The sequence below is a fragment of the Pangasianodon hypophthalmus genome, chromosome 2, assembly GCF_027358585.1.
Source record: "Pangasianodon hypophthalmus isolate fPanHyp1 chromosome 2, fPanHyp1.pri, whole genome shotgun sequence".
Classification (NCBI taxonomy): domain Eukaryota; kingdom Metazoa; phylum Chordata; class Actinopteri; order Siluriformes; family Pangasiidae; genus Pangasianodon; species Pangasianodon hypophthalmus.
Genome location: NC_069711.1, coordinates 31,861,719 through 31,877,863, shown reverse-complemented (window position 1 = coordinate 31,877,863; position 16,145 = coordinate 31,861,719). Strand labels below are relative to the sequence as shown.

The 16,145-nt window shown below is 40.1% G+C and overlaps 1 protein-coding gene across 14 annotated transcripts in view; it reads left to right on the top strand.

Moving 5' to 3' along the window:
- Window positions 1-16,145, top strand: part of scn1lab (sodium channel, voltage-gated, type I like, alpha b) — a 54,034-nt gene extending 37,889 nt beyond the window's left edge. For 9 of the 14 annotated variants that reach the window (XM_034309763.2, XM_034309739.2, XM_034309734.2 and 6 more), the window contains exons 18-27: window positions 2,895-3,027; window positions 4,256-4,410; window positions 4,775-4,948; window positions 6,757-6,879; window positions 7,525-7,800; window positions 8,000-8,053; window positions 9,490-9,627; window positions 9,964-10,068; window positions 10,848-11,118; window positions 11,228-16,144. In XM_034309763.2, coding sequence (XP_034165654.2) covers window positions 2,895-3,027; window positions 4,256-4,410; window positions 4,775-4,948; window positions 6,757-6,879; window positions 7,525-7,800; window positions 8,000-8,053; window positions 9,490-9,627; window positions 9,964-10,068; window positions 10,848-11,118; window positions 11,228-12,423 — 2,625 coding nt within the window. In that variant the 3' untranslated portion in view covers window positions 12,424-16,144. Of the gene's footprint in view, window positions 1-2,894; window positions 3,028-4,255; window positions 4,411-4,774; window positions 4,949-6,756; window positions 6,880-7,524; window positions 7,801-7,999; window positions 8,054-9,489; window positions 9,628-9,963; window positions 10,069-10,847; window positions 11,119-11,227 lie in introns of all 14 variants that reach the window. The other 5 variants (XM_034309775.2, XM_034309757.2, XM_053229942.1 and 2 more) reach the window with 2 other exon arrangements.

Here is a 16,145-nt window from a genome sequence, read left to right as displayed (position 1 = left end):
ATATATAAAACAAATATTAAACACTGTAAAACTTTAGGAACATTTTACAATTTTAAAGAATAAATATGAAAGTTTTACATCACATCAGCTGCTTCCAGTCAATTGTAATTAAGTTAAATCTTTTTAAAAAAATCATAATGTGATGATATTTATCACAATATTGATATTATATTGTCATATCTCTCAGCCTTACCTTACTGATATATAAAACCTGATGTTCATAGGACTGGAGTGCTGTAATTAGCTCATGTTTCTGGTGTGAGTGTTCGCACTGAGAATTCTCAAAATCTTCTTTTCCTTTTTATGAGAACGACTCATGCGTGCATCCAAAAAGTGCTGTTCTTTATTGCTTGAGTGCTGGTACCAAAGGATATTTAAAAACAGATGAACCAGTACCTGCAATTTTGCAAACCAGAGTGACTTAATGGAATTGCGCAATCGATCAACAGTTCCTCAAACTTGCGACTATGAGCCCCGCCCCAAAGCATCAATCCTGTGTTGACTCGAGTATTTGGGCCAAGTATGAAAACACCCTTACCGTGTGTGTGTGTGTGTGTGTGAGCAAGTGAGAAAAAAGGAATGATGTTGCCTCAGTAGAGTTAGTCCATGGCTCATATTTGTTTAATTGCATCTTGACATCAATATTGTTCATATGATGGAATGATGAAAGCTGGTCTACAGCATCACAGCTCTGTAACCAAACTATCAGCTTGGTATCAACAGGGTGTTTTTTTTTTAGTTTAATATCTTCATTACAATTCCTGTACACGCTGAATGCCTGCTGTATTAAAATGCTATCATAAGCACCACCACTAGGGGGCAGTATGTCTATACACACTAATATAGTAACATAATCCAGTAGTATTGCATTGATTTATCATTTTAACCCTGAATGAAACCAAGCTAATCGTTAAAGAGATAATGATTTGAGCACAAATTGATCTTTCAATTGAAAATCTGTTTATGTTTTTTTTTTTGTTTAAAGTTGCTTTTGGATGAATTTGCATATCTTCCCTAAGCTTGCTCTAACAGGGATGTTTGCTTAAATGATGAAGGCTTAGAAGGTGCCACCAATTGGACCAAAGAAAACAAGCAAAATTTTTAAAAATACAGGGGGTACAGGACATTTCTGATATTATATTACATAAAAAAGATCTTTGTTGATTTAAAAAAAAAAAGACCCAACCCTGCTGTGAAATCATTTCTGCTCGAAAGGGTCTGTGCGGCGTTTGAGAGAACTCTGAAAGATAATCTAGAACATTCTGAATCTGCACACGGCATGCTTACATCATTCCCCCGCGCCGCATTAGCTGGGTACCACGGCAACCAGCGCTGCCGCTCAGTTTCAGACAGCATTCCCGTGCGCCGCCTTTCACTCCGGTATCGACTCGGCCTGTGAACACACCCACGCTGTAGAAGCCTGCGTTCTACACTGTTTTATACACACTGTGGCCTCTCGCTTTAATAAAACACTTCTGATAGACTTCTAACCAAACACTAAAGATCTATAAAAACATCGTTACAGCATTCAGGGTTTTAATAATGACATGGAAATGGACTGTTTTTCTCTTACTAATGGAGGAGACATTAGTAATATCTCTTTCACTCTAGGTCTTCTCTCTGTCTCTTTCTGTCTCTTTCTCTCTGCTTCTCTTGCTCTCTCTCTCTCTTTCTGTCTCTTTCTCTCTGCTTCTCTTGCTCTCTCTCTCTTTCTGTCTCTTTCTCTCTGCTTCTCTTGCTCTCTCTCTCTCTGTCTTTGTCTTTCTGTTTGTCTGTTTCTTTCTTTTCATCTATCTCTATCTGTCTCCCTTTCTGTGTCTATGCCTCTTTCTCTTTCTGTATCTCTTTTTTGCTCTCTCTCTGTCTCACTTTCTCACTCTCTCTCTCTTTCTCTCTGCGTGCCTCTCTGTGTCTCTCTCTGTGGCTTTGTCTCTCTCTCTCTGTTTCTTCCTTGCTCTTTTTTGCTCTCTCTCTGTCTGTCTCTCAAACTTAACGATAAAGTTAGCCACTCTCTCTCTCTCTCTCTCTCTCTATATATATATATATATATATATATATATAAAAATTTTTATCTTGTTGAAATTTTGGTGAAAGAACGTTGATGTTTTTGGCTTCATCTCTGAAAACAGAGCAACAGAAACTCATTTTTTAAATTTTGTTGTAGTTCCAGAAATGTCAAAGTGAATGCTGTCTCAGGCTTGCGTGCACGTGCGGTCCTGGTGTTAGATATGCGCTAATGCGGCTCCCCTCCTCTTCAAACTCTTGACTGGCGGACTGAAGCTTGACCACTGCTTTAACGGAATGGACTTTCCACCCTGTGTTTTCATGTCAATGAGGGGAAAATGGCACCCAGTGGGGTGGGAATATGTCACAATCCGAACATATTGTAATCTGAATTACTGTCCTCAATCTGTTATGGATATAATCCAATCGAAATCATTCGTTTTTTTGGGGTGGGGAGAAAAATAATAAAAACAGGGTTGTTGTTTTGCACTGGACATGAAAATACGCGAAGCACTCAACATTTGTTGACGAGATCACTCGAGCTTGGATGAATTCTTTTTAAATATGCACCTTGATTTAAAAAAACTGCATGAGGAAGGAATGAAGGCCCATCAAACGTACCCACAGCTGACTGTGAGATTACCCATGAGCCTGTGCTGTAGGCCATCATGCACGGCTACCAATCAGGACAAAGTAAATCAAATCAATCAATCCACAGGCTTGTAGGTACTTTTGAATGATCTGGTTGAATCTGCATGAAGTAATGAAAGGGCAAGAAGCTGAAGAAACACAGTGCAGAGCTTTAATCATGTGTTTTGCATGTGTGTGTGTGTGCTGTCTGCATGCACGTTTGTGTGTGCTTGTGTGTGTGTATGTGTGTGTGCTCTTAGAAGCTTCCTGTGGACACGGTTCTGAGTTCTTCTGAGGGAAGCACGGTGGACATCAGACCCCCGGGAGAGGGGGCTGAATCGGTAGAGCTAGAACCAGAAGAATCGCTGGACCCTGAGGACTGCTTCACTGAAGGTGTGTGTGTGTGTGTGTGTGTGTGTGTGTGTGTGTGTGTGCGCACACCACACAGCAGCGTCTGATCTGAAGTGACATTAGATTCCGCAGTTAGAGGCTATGAGTGCCAGCATTAATTGCTTCAGTGTGAACGGGGCTAAGAACAAAAATCCACCCAGACGTGCATGCAGCTGGATCAGGTCCAACTCCACCCCCTGGACTTTTGGTTCTGCAGCGAGGGCTACTTGTTGAAAGCGGAAACTCCTCTGTCCTGAAGATTTTTCTGTGTTACAAATTTTTCTGTCTGCCACAAAGCTCTGGCCCTGGAGACTCATTCCATAAATGTTACGTAAACCTCTCCTCGCAGAAAACTTCACCATTATGTGATTTTCTTTGGTAAATAACATGTATTTAATTTGTTTCTTACACATTATCATTTCAATAGTAACAACTCCATAAGGAGAAAAGAATATGGCTTGCTGTTGGCAAATTGTTGTGATATAAGAGGATTAAAACTCTTCAGGACATGATGATGTTGGAAAACCACCAACTTCACACCATTATTTTCCTATTACACCATGTCGTGTTTTATGCTGCATTCAGCTAAAGCTGTGCTGCGTAACTCAGAATTTCTAACCTTTGACTTAAACAAACGCCCCCTCAACTCGGAGCATCAAGAGTAAACAAAATTCTTTCCCTTTAAATGAATTATTCTGTATATACAAGTATTTGCTTTAGATCAATCCCCATACAGGCATCTTTGCTTGTTAAATCCATAACACTGACTATACAGTTCACAGTTTTGAGGAGGTAAATATACATCACTCGTTACAGTTAGCTAGCTAGATGAACATGCTAACAAATGATCAAAGATCATTTTTCCCACTTTGTAGATTGGAAGTTGAGGTTGAAAATAACGTGGTTCCGACTTTTTCTAACGCAGCATTATTTCTTACTTGTCTTCTAAAATTTGCTCTGAGGGTATGCAAACTTTTGCACTTGAGGCTATAAATTACCATTGAAAGAAGATGATCTTTCTTTTGAATCTTTAAAAAGAGAAGAGATTTCTTAACCGGTGAACAGTAAATGGATGAATTTGCGCCAGCGAGCTCGTCCACACGGCTGTTCATTCCTGTCAAATTATATCACCTTACTTCATACCTGATGAGACTTTTCCAGCTTAGAGCCATTCTCTAGCATTCTTCCACTGTTTTTCACCATGTCTTCCCATCTTTCCCTCCCGTCCCAGGCTGCGTGATGAGGTTTCAGTGCTGTCAGGTGGACGTGGAGAAGGGACGATGGAGAAACTGGTGGACTCTGAGGAAAACCTGCTTTATCATCGTTGAGCACAACTGGTTCGAGTCCTTCATCATTTTCATGATCCTGCTGAGCAGTGGTGCTCTGGTGAGGATAAACCCAAACACACACACACACACACACACACACAAACTAATTTACATGCACACATATAAATTTTCCATTAGAGTTCAATAAGGCATGAATACTTCTTGGCTTTGATTCAGTTCAAGTGGCAACATAAAAAAGAGGAAAGTGGTCCATAATTAGGCTGAGCAGAATAGCATAACAAAGCTCAGGAATAATTTTAGTCGTTCGCGTCTCCTGTCTGATGTCAGCGCCGTTTACGGTGCTGCAAACAAATATATACATATTCAAACATACTGTAAAAATACAAAGCAGCTCCAATTATCCCCATACAGAAGCTGAAAATGTTGCTTTTGTGTGTGTGTGTGTGTGTGTGTGTGTGAAGGCGTTTGAGGATATCTACATAGAGCAGAGGAAGACGGTCAAGACAGTGCTGGAATACGCGGATAAAGTTTTCACTTACGTCTTCATCCTGGAGATGTTGCTGAAATGGGTGGCTTACGGCTTCGTCAAATATTTCACCAACGCCTGGTGCTGGCTCGACTTCCTGATTGTAGACGTATGTACAACCCTCATTTATTGCTTGGTGTGTGTGAGTGTGGATTATCATGTATAAAAGTACTTACAGTCAGTATAAAAAGTCATACAGATCATATTATTCCCTGAAATAATAAATGTCCATGTTTACAATAAAAAAACCTGATGGAAAAACAACCCGTTTCTGAAATTAATCGGTGTAGCAGTTTAATTCGAAGCTTAACTTTAATTCAGTGTCTGGCTGGAATAGATGTGCTTTTAATCAGCTGGCCAAACCTCACTGTTATTGCTCTGTAATTAATAGCTGTATCCTTCAGAGTGTTGCTGTGTATCTCTGCTTCAGATTAGCCACTCTGTCTCGGGCAGACGTTTTTAATTGAATTTAACGAAGAGTAACCTGTTCTACACAGACAAACTTCTTGGCTTTTTTGTCTCACTTTACTGTAGGGTGAAGTAAACCAACTTGCTAAATATGACACCGAATAATCCTCAGCTTAGCTCATAATCCACTGTATATTTATGTACGTTTAAATCTTAGGCAACTGATGAATCATCATCTAAATACTTTGTGTTATTAGCCTTGATTTGCAGTTTACAGCAGAATGTTAAACTGAGAACAAATATCAAAAGAACAAAGATGAAAAAGCTCCTTACTCAGCTTTTTTTTGCAACACGCACATGCTGTATGTATATACAGTACACACCGTGTATAGGTCACAGCCCAGACACCAGCATAATACTGTTCCCCTGGAGCAGATGGAGGTGGTTATCTGTTTAGCATCTGCTGACTCATCGGTGACTCATCCCCACCTCGTTCACACACACATGGGCCTGGAATACTGGGACTTTAATTCCCCAGAGGGTGCCAGCTTGTCACAGAGACGCCAGCACCCACTCTCCACCCGACACCACACTTCATCTTATCGTTCTGCTGCTCAGTAACGCATCTGTGTAGAAATACACTGAACTGGAGGAACTGACCTGAGTTACTGAGCGACTGTTGCCACTCAGAGGTCGATTATTTTCCTATATTTAGACACCATAAGGTGCTTTATTCAGCCTTCAGCAAGGATTACACTTTTAATCCTTGCTGGATGCATTATTAGGAGCATCCATCAAGCAAGACTTCTGATGTTTGAATTATTTCTTACTATTAATATAAACCTGTGATCTGAGCTGATTTGAAAAATATCCCTGCAGAGAAACCTTTTTGAACCACAGCGTTGAATACTCAATTCTGATTGGTCAGGAGATGTTGATTCATTTTTAATAACAGCAGCTCTGCCAGTAGTTCCAGCTGCAAGGCAAATCACAGGTTTATATTAATGCACTGGTTCTAATATGTTATATTTCTTTTGTAACAACTTACACGGGAATATTTGTACACGGCGTATTTGTTTCCCGATACAGATTTGCTGTTTCTCGGTAACAAGCCAACATGAGCTCAATATTGTGAATTCGTAAAACTTTTAGAATGAAACATATCGTATGAAAGGTTACGAAAAGGTTGCGTTAAGGTTAAGTTAAGGTGAGAATTAGGGATGGGGTCAGTGTTGATATCCTTTCATACCACTTTGTACAAAATCAGATAAAATCCAACTCATTCTTTCAAATTCTCATGACATCTCATTAGTTTGCTCAGAGGTGTTATGAAGTGAATACGTAGTTTTGATAGAAGCTAGCTAGCTAGCTAGATAGAAAGGTTTAAATGTGTCAGACGCCAAATTATTTTGTTGTAGTGTTTAATATGTTCTTTCCTTGCATTTTGGTAATCACAATGCTTTCTCCTCTGTCTTTGTGTGTGTGTGTGTGTGTGTGTGTGCATTTCAGGTGTCTCTGGTCAGCCTTGTTGCTACTGCTCTGGGTTACTCTGAGCTGAGTGCCATTAAATCACTGAGGACTCTACGTGCGCTGAGACCGCTAAGAGCATTGTCACGCTTCGAGGGCATGAGGGTAAACACACACACACACACACACACACACTGTAAGTGTAATGATTTTTTGACTGTATTATACAACTTGATTCAGCTGATGAATAAATGTACAGGTAGTGAATTTTTTTTTGCATGGTTGTTTTCGTGTTTTCTGATGAATCTGTGGTGCTTATTGTGATGCTTCTGTTGTGCCTTTGACCTTTAATTTCTCTGTTGTGTGTCTTTTTTTTCATTTGCAGTACACAAATGTAGTGACATCATCGTGTCTCAGACAAGGTTTTTTGGTTTCTGTTCTGATTTTGTGTGTCTACCTTCTTGTCAGCTCAACTATCTAAAAACAAACAAACAAAAAAAAAGTTTTAATTTAGAAGCAGAAGCAGCTGCTGTAAGATTTTCTCTGTGCTGTGTAATTATGTGACCGGTTCATCACGAGCCAAAATAAGCTCCTCTGTAGCGCTCATAGTTATTAGTGAACACCCTTTTTCCAATGATCTCAGTCACTATTTTCCTTCAATAATGCAATAACAAAGTGTGTGTAATCCCCTGTACCTCACTCAACTAACACCATTAATATACAGAATGTGATAATTCCCACCCACTGTGTGTGATCATACAGTAAGTGAGGGTTTCAGCGATTGAGATCTGAACGTGTGTGTTATCGCAGGTCGTAGTGAACGCTCTGCTCGGTGCCATCCCCTCCATCATGAACGTGCTGCTCGTGTGTCTGATCTTCTGGCTCATCTTCAGCATCATGGGCGTCAACCTGTTCGCTGGCAAGTACTACCACTGCGTCAACAGCACCACGGGCGACCTCTTACCCATCAGCGTGGTGAACAACAAGTCCGAGTGCCTGGCGCTGGTCAACAGCAGCGCCCGCTGGAAAAACGTCAAAATCAACTTCGACAATGTGGGAGCCGGATACCTGGCACTGCTACAAGTGGTGAGGAGAGGTTCCACAATAATGGCTCAAAGCATAACCACAAATAAGGGTTTCCCAAAGAACCCTTTTTCTTAACAATTAAAGGCATTCATAAATACATTTCTGTTATCAGTTTGCATTACATTTTATTCTGACATTTTATTCTGGATAAACAGTTCTCCGTATTTATATTTAACTCTTTTGCTTTCACTCACCACAGGCCACTTTTAAAGGCTGGATGGACATCATGTACGCCGCAGTAGACTCTCGCAATGTAAGTCTCTCCAGCTGCGGCACAATACGCTGCTCTTTGTGGGTTTTTTCAATATGTAAGCTACTTTTCAGCTAATAATTGATGCTCTGGGAGCAGGCAGGAACACTGAAGTTTTCCCTGTGGCAGGTCTGTTTAGGTGGGAGTGCGTGAAGCTTATTTTTAGCCGTAATTATACCAGTAATATGTACCAATCTCTTTTACTCCCTAAGTGGTAGAAGCTGGGGCTACTGCATGACTGAGCAATTAACGTTCTGTGCCAGCTCCCAGTGTTGAGGTGCTTAACCATGATGCATTGCCTGTATTTAAAAAAAATGTAGTGTATAATGTACAAGATGTGCATTAATTGAAGTGTATTTTACGTTGTGATAATACTGATCTTGTCAGAGCTTTGGCAAATAATATTATACTTTTAAGTTACTATACAAGTGAGTGAATATGTAGCAGCCTTGGAAATCCCTTCATATGATGAAATATTGACATTTTCTACTATATCTTTTGGATGTATCTCAACCACAAATATAGCATTTTAAAATCTTGTTGTCCCCAAAAGTGAAGTAAAACAATTTACGTCACATAGCTATCCAACAACTTAATCAAAGCATGACCTTCATTGTGTGAATGAGAATCACACTTACTTAGCAAGGTTTTAGACATCTATAAACAGACTGATTTTTATAACACCACATTTGTAAACCTTTGTTCATACTAGCGAGAGACAGAGCGACAGGCAAGCATTCATTTTCTATGTGCGTGCATGACACGGACAAAGCGACAGCGCAACATGCAACATTAAGCTTTTCTCAATTCTATGCAAATTTGATATGAAGCAGTGAAGCGACAAATCCAAATGATTAGCCTGAATCTCATAGCTTGTGTGGTTTCTTCAGTTCCCCACTCACTTCACTTTCCTACCTGCAGTTACTGTTTGATGCACAAAAATGGACGGAAACCCTCTCATTAAATGTATAGAAACATTACGAATAAAATAATGCATTGAAGGAAGGAGCAGAGATGGCTGGTGCCTCTGGTGCGTGTATATAGCTAGTACAGTTAGCTTGCTTCGAAGCTAGTACGAAGCAAATAACATGTAAATCAAATGACCGATTTTCACAATTATTAGTGCATTATGTCATTTGTGTTAAACTAGTTAGTTTAGTTTAGTTATATGTACAGCTACTACAGTTTCTTATTGGAACTAAAAAAAAAAAACCACTGGACAGGCCACGCCCACAAGAGAAACTTCAAGCGACACGACTGAATTGCCTCTTGCAAGTGTAACCATAAGATTAAACTGACTATTTACAAGATGTGATCTTTGCAGGAAGATAGCCGAAGCAGGATTAAAAAGTAAATAAAAACATTTCCACTTTGTTGGTGAAATATATTTATGATTTCTTAAACATGAGAGATTACAGATCATTTGTTTCATCTTGCAGCTGGAGGAACAGCCAGAATATGAAGTGAACCTGTACATGTACCTGTACTTCGTCATCTTCATCATCTTTGGCTCCTTCTTCACACTCAACCTCTTCATTGGTGTCATCATCGATAACTTCAACCAGCAGAAGAAAAAGATGAGTGTTTAGAGCGGGTGAAATGGGGAGTGGGTTTAGTAAACACACACAACCTCAGTTTAAATCCATGCTAGGAGTCGTGTGTATGTATTATGTGTTGTTTATTTCCTAAAAACAGAATCACATAGAAAATGTATCTTGAAAATATTACAGTTTACAGTATAGCTAATTATTTGGAACATAAATCCTCACATGCGTTAGCAAGGCAGCTCTGCTTCACTGACATTTATTGGTTCATAGGTGACTAGCATGCAGGTCTGAGTGCACTGTGATTGGATTACAGATAAGATTTATGTGGATGAGGTTGTAACCAGCTTCTTTCTTTTTGCCCTTTACCTCGGAGGTCAGGATATTTTCATGACAGAAGAGCAGAAGAAGTACTACAACGCCATGAAGAAGCTCGGCTCGAAGAAGCCACAGAAACCCATCCCCAGACCTGCAGTACGTACAGCATCTTAAACACATATTAAAACTGAGGAAAGGAGTGTGCTTTATGTATGGTAGAGTGCAAAAGTTTGCATCCCCCAGGACAAATTGTTGCAATTTGTAGCAACAAGATCTGTTCGGTTTCGTAGATTTTCCTTTACAAAAATGGTAAAATTTGACAAATCAAAAGAATGTTAGTATCAAAATCTCCCTTTCTGAATGTGGTATAAATATTCTGTAATGATTTTACTGACATAGCTTAAAAATTTGACTTCTTTCTTTGGGTTCGTTTTAAACTATGTTTCTGATGATTTTGGCTTATACTCTTGGGAAAAATGGGCCAAACAAAACCTTTAATTTAGCAGTGAATAAAAAGTTAATAAACTAGTAAAGACTGAAGCAACATGCAACATAAGTTAAAATGGAATAGCTTTTTTCTATTTTATAAAGTAATGAAGTAGCGGTAAACTTGCAGCAGATTTTACACGTGGACACATCAGTCAGTATTGTTCCAGTATCCCGTGATGGCCTCATACATGTGATAGACAGGGAGGAATGTTGGGTAAATGAACATGACATTGGACCTTGTTTTGAACGATCTGCAACAGAACCCGTTTCCCCAGAGTGTGTCTTTTGGATTGTTGTATTGTTTGTAGGCAAATTGTAAAACTAATCATTTGTACACTTAGTTGTTTTTTTGTAGGGGATGCAAACAGCTAGTGCTGTACATCATTAATGTAAAAAGAAAGAAAGTTGTTTAACTGAATTAGTCATGATGTTTTTGCATTTTTCAGAACAAACTTCAGGGCCTTGTCTTTGACCTGATCACCAAGCAAGCCTTCGACATCATCATCATGATCCTGATCTGCCTGAACATGGTGACCATGATGGTGGAAACCGACGATCAGACGCAAGAAATGGATAACATTCTGTACTGGATCAACCTGGTCTTCATCGTGCTCTTCACTGGCGAGTGTGTGCTGAAGATGTTCTCGCTGAGACACTACTTCTTCACCATCGGCTGGAACGTGTTTGACTTTGTGGTTGTGATTCTGTCCATTGTCGGTAAGTGCTGGGAAAGTGTTTGGTAAGAAACGTACTCCTCAAATGTATTTGCTTCAGAAATCACATTTCTGTTCTTCTCATGAGAAATATGATATACTTTCATTTGCAGGAATGTTCCTCTCAGAGGTGATTGAGAAGTATTTCGTGTCGCCCACCTTATTCCGAGTTATCCGGTTGGCTAGGATCGGCCGTATCCTCCGTCTCATCAAGGGAGCCAAGGGTATCCGCACCCTCTTGTTCGCCTTAATGATGTCACTTCCTGCCTTGTTCAACATCGGGCTCCTGCTCTTCCTGGTCATGTTCATCTATGCCATTTTTGGCATGTCTAACTTCGCCTATGTCAAACGCGAAGCTGGAATTGACGACATGTTCAACTTCGAGACTTTCGGAAACTCCATGCTGTGCCTCTTCCAGATCACAACGTCGGCCGGCTGGGATGGGCTTCTGGCACCCATCCTGAACAAGCGGGAACCTGACTGCGACAGTGAGACTGAGCACCCGGGCAGCTCATACCGTGGTGACTGCGGCAACCCATCAGTGGGCATCTTCTTCTTTGTCAGCTACATCATCATCTGCTTCCTGATTGTGGTCAACATGTACATCGCTGTCATCCTGGAGAACTTTAGCGTTGCTACGGAGGAAAGTGCAGAACCTTTAAGTGAGGACGACTTTGAGATGTTCTATGAGGTGTGGGAGCGGTTCGACCCGAACGCTACGCAGTTTGTTGAGTATGACAAGCTGTCAGAGTTTGCAGACGCCCTGGACCCACCGCTGCGCATCCCTAAACCCAACAAGATCCAGCTGATCGCGATGGACCTTCCGATGGTCAGCGGAGACCGTATCCACTGCCTGGACATCCTGTTTGCCTTTACATTGCGTGTGCTGGGCGAGGAGGGTGAGATGGACGCGCTGCGTGGCCAGATGGAGGAACGTTTCATGGCCTCCAATCCATCCAAAGTGTCCTACGAGCCCATCACCACCACCCTGCGGCGCAAGCAGGAGGAAATGTCAGCCATCATCATCCAGCGAGCCTTCCGATCCTACCGCATCCGCGCCATGGTCAAGAAGGCGTCAGACAAGTACCGCCAGCGACTGGAGGACGGGGGTGAACCTCTGCCTGAGAAAGAGGTTCTCGTGATCGGGAAGTTTCCAGAGAACTCGGCATCAGACAAAACAGACATGACCCCTTCTTCGGCTTCACCGCCCTCGTACAACAGCGTGGCCAAGTCAGAGAAGGACAAGTATGAGAAGGAAAGGAGGGAGAAGGAGAACAGTACAAAAGACACACGTGAGAGAAAAAAATGAAATCCCGAGACTGTTCAGAGAGAGAATGAAATGAACGTGATGAAGACTGCTCTTTAAATGAGACACTGTTTACAGATTTTATGGGGAACAAAGCTATGGACTTCCTTCGCAAAGGTTTTGGGACTCATGCCAAACTGAGCGTGTGTGTGTGTGTGTGTGTGTGTGTGTGTGTGTGTGTGTGTGTTTGTGTGCGCGTGTAGGATGCATGGTGACGAGACATGTTCATGTTCATGTTGTCAACACACAACACACCGCACACACTTCAGCACACACACGTACACATCAGAAGAGTGACTGTTACTGTTAAGAAGGACTTGGGTGTGTGTAGAGCGAAGCTTTCGGATGCGTCCTTTCATTCCGAGTGTTGTCCAACAATCCTGAGGACACCAGGAAACTGTTACACGGTCATCAGTAGCTAGCACTGCCACTGCCACCGGTGTCCTTGTTCTCGAACGGCGTATTATGATATACCTGCACCTGTTTTTGTTACATTCATTCATTTTTTTTAGAATCATGTCAAAATTTTCTACTCATTCTTTCGATTGTGTGAACTGTTTCATTAAAGCGCAAGTCTGTCGAGGGTGTGGTAATGTAGAACTTTAGTTTAAAAAAAAAACAAAAAAAAAAGGGAGAGATTTAACAGGTTATATGTTACCAGTTACGAGTTATGTGAAATAAAATAGGCAGGAAGTATCTGCTCTTGGTGAGCACAATGTCCGTTTAGGGATCAGGATTTTTACAGCCACTGGGGTAGTGGGAATGTTTTATATAATTATAGTTATAGATAGAGATGTATTGCAGCGCTGCCTTATTTATCAGAACAACAAAACAGACGATTGAGAAAATAAAATAAGCATGGGCAGGGGAAGTTGATTGCAAATCCACACTTTCTTTCTGATTGGTGCATGATTGACGTACTTTCAGAAGCCTGAATGTCCACTCTTGAACAAAATTCCCCGGAATATCATGCTACGATGGTAAACAGATCCACAACCTTTACTGAATGTCTCCATGCCAGAACGCCGGATTTTTAAAGAAAATCTCTTTCTTAAATCTCTTGGTTTCTTGGTTTCAAAAGAGAGGTGACGTCTTTCTTCCAAAGTGAACATTCTGTGCAGGGAAGCTGGTGGATGACTTTGAGCTCGAAGAACAACAATCACGAACCCCTTAATGTCACGTGTGGGTTCGGGGCGAATCTTTGCGGTTATGATCGGCTCTTCTGTTGAAACTTGTGGTGATTCTGTCTGTACATATCGGCACTCTGTATCTCACCTCTGTACTCGACACTGTAGAGGAGCACTTTTACACTGCCATCTGGATGCATATTATCTACGTGTGTCTGTGTGAGTGTGTGTGTGTGTGTGAGTGTGTATGAGTGTGTGTGTGAGAGATATATAGTATATATGTGTGAGACAGAGAGCTAGTATATGTGACTGTACTGGGACCAGCATTGATGTGCTTTCTTCCCATTCTCTCGTTCAATGTTTATACTGTAAATAGTAGTTTGGAGCTCATGTTTCCTTTTTTTTTAAATTAATTAATTGATTTATTTTGTTTACATTTTTTGCACAGTGCTACAGTATGTGTGAGGGCCAGGTCCCGGTTTTAAATGTACATATAAAATTTATGAAGCAATCAGTGGTCGTCATATTTCATTCGTAGTGTTGTAGTAAACTGCATGCACTATACTAACCAACTACATGGTGTCATTATTTTAAAAAGCCAAAAGAATAAAGATCATATTTTTTGTACCAAAGTATACTTAATTTCCTCATCCTTATAACTGTCACACGATATTCATGACTATCATGAAGCCCCCACAATGTACCAGAAATTTTTATCTCTATCAACTGAGAATTTTTTTTTGTTACATTGAAATGTTTTTTTTTTTTTTTTTGAAAATGTGTGTTCAGAATGTGCAAAATGACTTTTATTCCTTTGAATCGGAGCAAAAAGGTTTCTGACGTACACTGTAGTTTTCCAAAATAAAGCATATTTTGGGAAGCCGATACCTTTGAAAGTCTAAGAAATGTGTTTGATTTATAAAAGCAGAATTTGTGAATGTATGCATAAATGCATAGAATATGTATGAGGTTCCTGATGTTGGATTTTTTTTTATTTTATTTATAACTAAACTGGGGAAATTGGAGTAAGAGGAGGACTAAAGCACAGAATCTACTGGATGAATCATTTGGCGATTAGTGATCAATGATTCATAATTGAATCATTCTTTTTTGAAATGACTCCAGAAGTGTTTTATTCCTCTTATACCACAGCAATTTGCCAACCCTAACAATTTGTAAAATGTATTAAAGAACAGTTTCATGCTTTTTATCCATTTATAGTTATGTTTAATGCTGGGTGTAAGAGTAAAGCACTTCAACATACTGGATGAATAATTTAATAATTAGTGATCAGTGAATCATGATTGAATTATTCTTTTTGAAACGACTCCCAAAATGATTCATTCCTGTTATACCACTGCAATTTGCCAAGCTAGGTTTTATTAATTTATTAAAAATGACATGCCATATGTTTTATCCATTTATAGTTACATTTAGTGTTATTCTTTTTTAATTAAGGCTGTTACCACATAAAGCTGATTATTTATTACAAATAACACCATTACTATTTAATTCCTCTTATACTGCAATTTGCCTACACTAACCATTTTTTTCTTCATTAAAAAACGGTGTCCTATTTTTTATCCATTTATAGTTACATTGAATGCTTTGAGTACAAGTAAAGCACATCAGTCTACTGGATGAATCATTTGCTAACTAGTGATCAGTGACTCGTGAATAGGTGAATTGATTTGCAAGCCTGTGTCTGTTGAAAGTAACACAACCTTGATTTGCTCAGGAGTCACACCACCCCGTCATTAACGATTCCCCCGTAGAATATTATTCCTCTTATACCACAGCAACATTCCTTTCTGTAAAGGAAGGGAATCAGTAAATCGAATAAATCAAAAGACCCGCAATTTTCTGGATTCAGTCTGACTCCCGAGTAATACCTGTTTGGAATGAGCTGCAGTAATGAGATTTCCAGCAGACTGAAATGTTCTTACTCTCTGCTCTCTACTGGATGGCATTTGTTTGGATCTTTACCTCCCACACTGAGGATGTTTGTTGGGTTTCAGACATTGATGGTGTTTGGAGGCTCATTAGTCTGAATTCTGAGGAGCTGTTCTGACCTGTGCTGTAATGAGGCCATGCCAGACACTACCAATAAGTCTGTGTGCACATTAGAAAGAGGTGAGGTTGTGCTTCATTATCAAATAAGTCTGTGGATTGACTGTTTCAGCTAAGCACCATTTATTCAAAGCTTAATAACATTTAAAGCCTAATAAACAGCTCATTTCCTGATTACTATTTAATGATAGCTAATCATTGATTATAATTTTTTTTTTTTTGAAAACCTACACATTTAGCATGTGACAAAATCTTGCTCACAAAAGAAGTTGTGGTTTTTGTGCTCTGAATTAGTGTGAGGATAAAAGACGGGCGAAATTAAAGCGAGATAGAAAGCTGAAAAATAATAATATGGGCTGAGAGCGAAGTCACATGGCAACTTTACCTCAGGTTCAACTGCTTTTAACAGCCTGTGTGTTTGTGTGATGGAGAGAGGAAACACTCTGTAATCAGGAGTGACCCTGCTGGAGGTTCTCTCCGCCTGTTGCCTAGCAACCTGACATCACCACACTGCCCAACAGGTTTTTA